General features: G+C 32.6%; 1 protein-coding gene across 2 annotated transcripts in view; it reads left to right on the top strand.

Moving 5' to 3' along the window:
- Window positions 1-2,234, top strand: part of LOC103499098 (protein CHROMATIN REMODELING 19) — a 41,656-nt gene extending 39,422 nt beyond the window's left edge. Inside the window, exon 13 of one of the 2 annotated variants that reach the window (XR_001763933.2) lies at window positions 1,732-1,876. Coding sequence is in view for 1 of the 2 variants with exons in the window: in XM_008461993.3 (XP_008460215.2) it covers window positions 1,732-1,894 (163 nt within the window). In the remaining variant the exon portion in view is untranslated. Of the gene's footprint in view, window positions 1-1,731 lie in introns of both variants that reach the window. The other variant, XM_008461993.3, reaches the window with a different exon arrangement.
- Window positions 2,235-8,745: the final 6,511 nt, after the last annotated feature.

The following is an 8,745-nucleotide window of genomic DNA, read 5'->3' on the forward strand; positions in this document are numbered from 1 at the left end:
CTTCTATTACCAAGTTAATTTCCATTCGACTATTTCTTTCCTAAGGCTGCAGTTGGCTTTACATCAACTTGACATTAAGAATTATTTTCCTAAGGATGATCTTCATTGGGAAGTTTATATGGAGCAAACACCTGGGTTTGTTGCTCAGGGGGAGAGTGATAAGGTGTGTCACCATTAAAAGTCTCTGTATGGACGAAAACAAAATCCTCATGCATGGTTTGAAAAGTTTAGGCACGCACTCGAATGTTTTGGTATGAAGAAAAGTATGTTTGATCATTCTGTATTCTATCGACGATTTGACAATGGTATATTTGACTTGTTGTATATGTTGATGATATCGTTATCACGAGAAATGATACGTTGGGTTCTCTCTATACTTTCTTCCGGGACCAAATTCTTACCAAAGGTTTGGGGCTATTGAAGTTTCTTGAGTATCGAAGTAATGAGAAGCAAGAAAGGTATTTACCTGTCCTAATGAAAATATATGCTTGATTTGTTGTCTGAGACAGGTAAATTAGGAGTCAAAGCATGTAGTATTCCAATGACACCAAATTTCCAACTTGTTAAGGAAGGAGAATTGCTTAAAGATCTCGAGAGATGTAGAAAATAGTTTAATGTTGAACTATTTAACAGTGTCATGGCTTGACATGTCTATTTTGTCGGTATAGTGAATCAATTTATGTCTTCATCGACTGTGAATCATTGGGTTGCAGTAGAACAAATCCTATGTTATCTAAAAGCTGCGCTTGGACGTGAGATCTTTTATAAAGATCATGGTCATGCAAGGGTTGAATGTTTTTCAAATGCTGATTGGGTTGGATTTCTAGAATATTGGAGATCGACCTTTGGATATTGTGTTTCTGTTTGAGGAAACTTGGTGTCATGGAAAAGTAAGACAGAGAATGTAGTTTCACGTTTGAGTGCTAAGTCAGAATATCTATGAAACAATCTGTGTGTGGATAAAACAACTTTTATTTGAGATCGGCTTCAGCGTTACTGTGTCAGCTAAACTATCGTGTGGTAATCAAATTACTCCTCACATTGCATCCAACCCAATATTTCATAAACGAACTAAACGTATTGAAGTGGATTGTCTTTTTATTCTCGAGAAAATCCAAGAAGGGCTGATATCTACGGGATATGTGAAGACAAGAGAATAATTGGAAGAGATCCTTACAAAAACAGTAAATGGAGCAAGAATAAGCTATCTGGGCATGATTGACATATTTGCTTCAGAGTGCTATAATATATGTTTATATTATAATTATGTGTAGTCATCTTTTATTGTAATTTTACATTCCCTAGATACGTGTTTCTTAGTTGTCTGTATATACAATAAGATCCTTATATTCTCAAAAAAATACACTGTACACTATGTTTCTATTCCAGAATTTTTTGGTTTCATTCTTCGTGGATTTGTGTTTCTAGCCTAAAAGTTCTTGTTTTTGCTTTTTGTGGGTTTTTGCTTTTTGTGGGTTTTTGGTTCTATGCCAGATCTGCTGATTTGGTATGGTAGTTGAGGAAAAGTGTAAAAGGAAATTAGGGTTTATTGGGTTTATTCTTATTTAATATTTTTTATATTTGTATTTTTCCTTTATTAGTATTTTGGTATCTATTTATTCACCAATGTAATAGGTTACGTAAATTTGATTTCTTCAATATATTATATAAAACTATCACTTGGCACCTCGACAGGAGATGTTCAACTTCAAACATTTGAGTCTTTTGCAGGTTGGTGACGAAGGGTACGGTGGATGAAAATGTCTATGAGATAGCGAAAAGGAAGTTAGTCCTTGATGCTGCAGTTTTGGAGTCGGGTATAGAGATGGATGACAAGGGCGAGTCATCTGAGAAGACCATGGGGGAGATATTATCAGCGATTCTTCTTGGTTAGAGATTTTGTTACTGACTATAACCCGAAGTCCAGACTCTTATTCTCAATGTTCGGTATCCATTCATTATGGTCGTAACCTTAGATGTAACATTGTTAATGGCTCATTGGTGCACAAAGCAATAGAGCTATCAAAAGTGTTAGTTTGTGCAATAGCAAATAGATGTAACATCACTAATGGCAAGTAGGTTATACACACGTGTAATTTATAGGAGATGGTACTTTTATTTAAGCATAGATTATTTTATTTTCATTTGATGGTTACGGACTTTTCAATTTGTAAGGATAAGGATTTAAAATACTCAAAATGGATTAAATGCCATCTTGGTTCGGTAGTTTAGTACTTCGTTCTATATTAGACCTTATATCGTAATTATGATAAATATTAGAAGAGTTACAATTCACTATGTTTCTAAGTTTTAATTTTATGAAAGTAACAATTTTTTTACATTAACAAAGGAAATTTATAACGATAATTTACATAGATAACAAAATCCAATAATATTTAATACAGTGGGACTATTTTTTATTTCACTTTTTTCCTTCTTTTTTTGCGATTTATTTCTCTTCTTCATATTATTAATTTCTTCGTATTGTTACTTTTCATTTTTCATATTTCTACTTCCTGTTCGTGATTTCTTTCATTTTCTATTCTAAAATTTTTTTCCTTCATCTTTATCTTCTTTATTTCTTCTTGGTACAAGCTCGAAACAATATTGGTACATAGTCTAAACGATCGTGTATTAATATTTAAATGATCAGTTGTCTATTCTAAATAGATAGAGATATACTACTATCACTAATATATCGTTTATATTTGGTACAAGAATAATTAAATTGGATATAAGATCGTTTAGATTTGGTGACAGATCGTTTTGACTGGAAAGGGTACAAGATCGTTTAGGCTAGCAAGGGTATAAGATTCTTTAGACTAGGTAGAAGGGTGCAAGCTTGTTTAGATTTGGTTCAATATTGTTTAGACTATCTACAATATCGTTTAGATTAGGTACTAGGATACAAGATTGTTTAGGCTTTGTATAAGGGTACAAGATTGTTTAGATTGGGTACAGGGCTGTTTATATTTAGTACAAAATCGTTTATATCCGTTTATATTTAGTACAAGATCGTTTAGATTTGTTACAAGATTGTTTAGACTGGGTACGAGATCTTTTAGATTTGGTACAAGATTGTTTAGATTTAGTACAAAATCATTTTGATTGGGTATAAGATTGTTTAGACTAGGTGCAATGGTAGAGGTCGTTTAGACTTGGTACAAGATTGTTTAGAGTGGTTACAAAATCATTTTTTTATGTGTGTGACTGATTAATTGTGGGGTTGTTTTTCTTAATTTCAAAATTGTTATATATGATCTAAATATTTTCGCGCTTTATTCTATTTTTTAAACAAACCCCTTCCTAGCTCAAACTTTTTTATACAAAATACTAACAAAAGATGGTAAAGATTTAGCAAGGATAATGTATTCCAAGAGAATCTTTTTAGAAAACATCAAATCTTTAAACAAAAATCAAGAATTCTAACATTGGATGAGGGAGTTTTGGAGGAATGCAAGAAAGTAAAAGAAAAACAAACGTGTTTTTGGGATTCAAAGAGATTTTTTTGACAGAGATAAATGGGGTTCTTAATCAATTAAAGTAGGAATGGAAAATTCTAGCATTCTTTCCATCATAATTTCAATCCACATCTAATTAGTTAAAGAAACTAATTAATCTTGATTAATGAACAAGAATAAAATCTAGATTCATACTAAACTTATCGAAAACATTTTCATCTTAACGGTTTTCATGAATTCTTTAAGTCTGCAATAAGATTCTAGGTTTCAATGTTGTGTATTCATTTTAAGAATGATTAATTAGTTGAATCCTAATTAAAAATTCAAGAAAATATCTAAGGGAAAAGACATGCTCAAGATCTAATCAACAATTCACTATCAATCTTGCTTTAAAATTCATGCTCTGGAGCCATTAAATATTAAACAAAGTACATGCTATCATTGGTCCATTGAACAAGAAATCATGGAAGAACAAGATTGGAATTCAAAATCAAAGATTGAAATTAGAAAGCAATTTAGACATGATTCTCAAGAAAGAATTGTTAGAATTTTCATTTCCAAAGAAAATACCTTAGTTCTTCATTGATCTCAAGTAGCTTCGAGAAGAAATGAAAACAAAAAAAGACATTCTTAATGGAATTGAGAGAGGTTTTTAGTGATCTTTAGAGAGAATTACAAGAGAAACGCCCCGACTAATATGTGTAAAATTGAAAAATTGCTCAAATAGCAAATCTACCTCGGCTAAGCTAAAGAAGGCGCGCAACACACATGCATTGATGGAAACTAAATTTCGTAGTGCAACGACGCTGGGTTAGCGCGACAGCGCTAATACGAAACGCAACTCTAGGGTTTTTGGCATCATGGCTTGGTGCTGCAATGTTGAGGATGGCGCTATAATGCTTTTTATTATGATTTTGTCATTCGATCTTCTTTTGGCTCGTTTTAGCTTGTTCTAGTTTAGAATTGAGTCGTTTTCAATGCGTTGTACTCTTTGGCTTCTATAGATCATAGTTTCCTATAAAATAAGATAATTAGTGCATAAGTCTGGCTGTTCTGGGAGCTTTAACCTATAAAACCTAATCGATTTACGGTGCTATCCATAGGGCACAACCTTTTTTACTAAAATATATGCTTTTATTGATAAAGGGTTTGTCATAAATTTTTAAATAACAAAAGTATGTTGAAGGTTTTAAAGACTAATCAATTTTGAAAATTTGAGAGATGAGTGCTTCTTCAATAAAGAGTTTGTCATAAATTTTTAAATAACATCTTGGTCCGCATATTCATCAAATCGTAGACTTTCTATCTTATTGTTGTGAGTTGTTTAAGTAAAGGATCGGGTTGACCTGACCTAACTCAATTATGTGTGTATATATATATAAATCTAAAACCTAAAAGGAAACCTCCTTTTGAGTAGATATTGTAGACTTGAAATTTGAATTTATTACATATATATGTCACCCTGCATATTGAAAAACAATATGAAAATTTTCCTAAATCACGGAAAGATGAAAAAAGAAACCCAACTTGCCAACCTAACCCGAGTCAAACCAGATTTTTTAGATTGGGTTGACCCTTGCATATTGAACTGATAGGGTTCATTTTTTGCCAACCCGAATACTTTAGGTTGGTTCATAATTTTCCTCCAATCTGGCCGAAACCGACTTATGTACACTCCTAGGCCAAACAACTAAAGCAATATGTCTTGAGGAGTTGTGGTTAGGCGTTCAAAACAATGTAAAGTTGAAAAATTGGTTAAGTGTTGGCTAGGCGAGCAAGAGGATGCCATGTGGCCAACCTTGTCCAAATAATCTCCATGCGACCAAGAGTTGTATAAATGATTACAAAGCATGAGTTTCAAGTTTCGAAAGAGTTTGATGAGATCTATAAATAAGTATACATGATCTAAGTGTCTTAATAGTTCTATCCAATTGATTCTCAACTTTAGTCTTATATTCTCTGAATTTTTCAAGAGAATCAGACTTGTGATGCAATAGGTAAACATGACCAAACCTTGAATAATCGTTAACAAAATTGATGAAATATTCATAACCTCCTTGAACTTATACATTTATTGGTCCACATAGTTTCAAATGTACGAGCTCTGAAGGTATTTTGGCTCAAAGACCTTTTTCCTATTAAATATATATGGGCCATTATTCCCTTTAAGACCTCACATGAAGCTAAAGGGTTATCTTCTAACTAATTTAAATGACTACTCTTAACAAATCTCCCAATCGTATTGAGATTTGCGTGACCGAATCTTAAGTATGATATCTATAGACATTTCAAGAAACCTTTTTGTCTTCTATGCTAAACATTTCAATACTAAAGACTAATTGTGCTCAACTTGGTCTTAATTTATATAAGTTGTTAATAAGTATAGCAAAACAAAGCTAAATACATTTTCTAGAAAATATGAACACGATTTCAAAATCTATTCTATACATTTGATTTGAAATACAAGAAATAGATATTAAATTTCTCAACTTCTGAAAATCATACAAAACATTTTTAAGTATGATATATCTATCAAAACAATTTCAAATCTCTCACTACTTCAGTCGAGATAACCTATCTTGTTCCAAACTTTGAGGATGATCTTGCCTTCTATAAACTTTTCAAGAACTAGTTTCCTGAAATGGGAAGTAAATACGATTAGTGGCTTCTAAATCTAGTATTCAGGTTGAAGTATCACATTCCACTAAGCACGTTTCAACAGCTAGTAAATCAAATTTACCAAGATCCGTTCTGGTTGCACTAGGAACATTTACCTTTTGATCACATAGTTATAGCATTCAGTTAAACATAACATAGTCTTTTAGAAATCAGCTTATAAGATATTCAAGCTTTTACAAATTCATTAGTAATCCGTAAATGTAACCTTCTTGAAATAAACATATAAATCATGCTATAAGAAACTTCATAGAAATCATATTATGACTCACTACACTTGGTGTTAGCTCTTGATTAGGAAATTCCTTAAATTTTCTCCTAAATGTAAAAAATTTACATTTGAGTCCTAGTTAATCTCTTAGTCAGGAAAATAACCAAGATTTTCTTAAAATTGCTAAAATTAGCAACACAAACAAAAAATAGCTCAAAATGGCATGCTGGCGCCTAGTGGCACAATGGTACGACTTGGCGTGCGTGCATGGCTTGTGCAAGCCTTGCCGCATGCTAACATCGCAATTATTAAATTTTAGATCATAAAACACATAGTTTGTAGCTTAAATTATATTCTATTCAAGGAAGTGGTTATTGAAGACTTAATACTGAAAATTGAAAACTATAATCATGAATCCAATAAACTATGGTCTCCAGGCTATCTAACGTAGCTTGAATTTTATATAGAAAAATAAACGTGGATCAAGTTCGAGTATATTACCCAAACGGTCTAGAGTATATAAATAAGGCGCCTTATTATGGTATATTATGGATGCGACTCGATTTTTAGTTAGTAAAATTGACGTGACCTTGAACTGTTGATGTAGAGACATGAAATTGAGAGCATCCTATGTAAAGAGTTTACATAAGACTAGAACCCTGATAGTCACTTTTAAGTTACAACACCGTTGACTACATAAAACTGATTATTTCAATTATTGATGACCTAGGTAAGTTAATATTAATCATGAGTTAACTATGAACTTCTGTTCAAACATAATTATCCTTAGATAAGCATAGGTGTGGACAACATAACAACTTTGACTCAATAAGCCTCCTTTTCTGGGATAAGACTGGGTGGATGGCTAGGAACATTGGGTTCAAGAGGGAATTCATTCCTACCCAATTTAGGATTAGTAGATAAATTGCTCCCTTATAGACTAAATCCAAGTCTTGAACAAGGAGTTCCACCCTCTCATTGGCAAGAGAGGGATTCAATTTATAGGTTGGACCTAAAACCAATTGTTCAATAATGATCAGTGGAACTTAAAAAGCAAGATATAATCTTGGAGATAAAATGGTCTTTGACCCAGCTAAAGTTACGCATAACCTATGAAGGATTAACTTACTGATCATGTTTATATTAGATGGATACAAATATATCTATAGTGAGGGGAGTGTAACTAGGGAACTTTAGTGGAATGACCAATTAGTTAACGAATGTTGATTAGCTTGGTCTAAAAGAGTCTAACCAGTTAATCTTGGACCATTGAAGCCCATGATCTATAGGTCAATTAGGTTCCCTTGTTAGCTCATATCAGTTTGAGATAGATATTTATATTTAAATTTGATTTAAATATGAAAAATATTAACATGGATTCATATTCAGAAGCTTAGAATTGATTGAAATGGTCAAAGTTGTAAAAAGGCAAAATGTTGACTTTTAACTTTAAAAAGTAAAACTTTGACCAATTTTTATATTCAAATGTGATTTAGTTTCATAAAAATGAATGTGGATTCATGCTCGAGAGGTAGAAATTCATCAGGACAGACAAAATGTTAAGAAGTCAAAGTTTGACTTTAACTTGAATGATCAAATGACCATATTGTTCTTTAACTAGAGTTAGTGGGAAAATCCGACATTTTGTTTGATGATTCCACTAACACTTGGTGAGACAAATGTTTACATGTGATGTAAACACTAATCGCACTAAGATTAATTGAATTAAGAGATCTTAATCAAATGTGATGTTTTACATGCATTTTTTGCTTGTTAATTTTTTATAAAAGGTTTTGGAAAATCTTTTTCAAGACTTTTTGATAACTTTTTCAAGTTATTGAATTTATCTAACTATTTTTTTTCACCTCTCTCTCTTAACCAAAGGTTGGTTCTTCCTTCTATTTCCATCTCCCTCAATTTCCTTTACTTAACGGGTCCCACAACCCGGTTCTAAGTTTAGAGAATAGTTAGGTAAGCTCTATTGGTCGTCTTCGATTCAAGTTCGTGAGGAAATTACGAGGAATCAGAAACTACGAAGGTATATATTCGATAAAACCTAATTTTGTTTAACTAGGTTAGTTGTTGCAAGTTAATTACTAAATTGTTTAGTTACATTTAGAGTAAAATCAATCCCGTTTTTTCCTGCATGTGTGTCGCGTTCCTTTAGCAATGAGGTATTGTGTGTGTCCTGGTTTTCTGTTTTGCACGCATCACGACTGTTAGCCTTGCTCCCGTCGTGTTGTGCGCGCACCGTCCTGTGCATGCTAATGTCTTCATGCATGGTCATGCATACAGCTTGAGCGCACCTTTTCACTTAACTGTGCGATGTTCGTGTCAGATGCCTCAACTGAAGCAAAATAACCTCCATAAACTCAAAATTCTTGCCCAGCTCGCCTT

The sequence above is a fragment of the Cucumis melo genome, chromosome 10 (assembly GCF_025177605.1).
Source record: "Cucumis melo cultivar AY chromosome 10, USDA_Cmelo_AY_1.0, whole genome shotgun sequence".
Lineage (NCBI taxonomy): Eukaryota > Viridiplantae > Streptophyta > Magnoliopsida > Cucurbitales > Cucurbitaceae > Cucumis > Cucumis melo.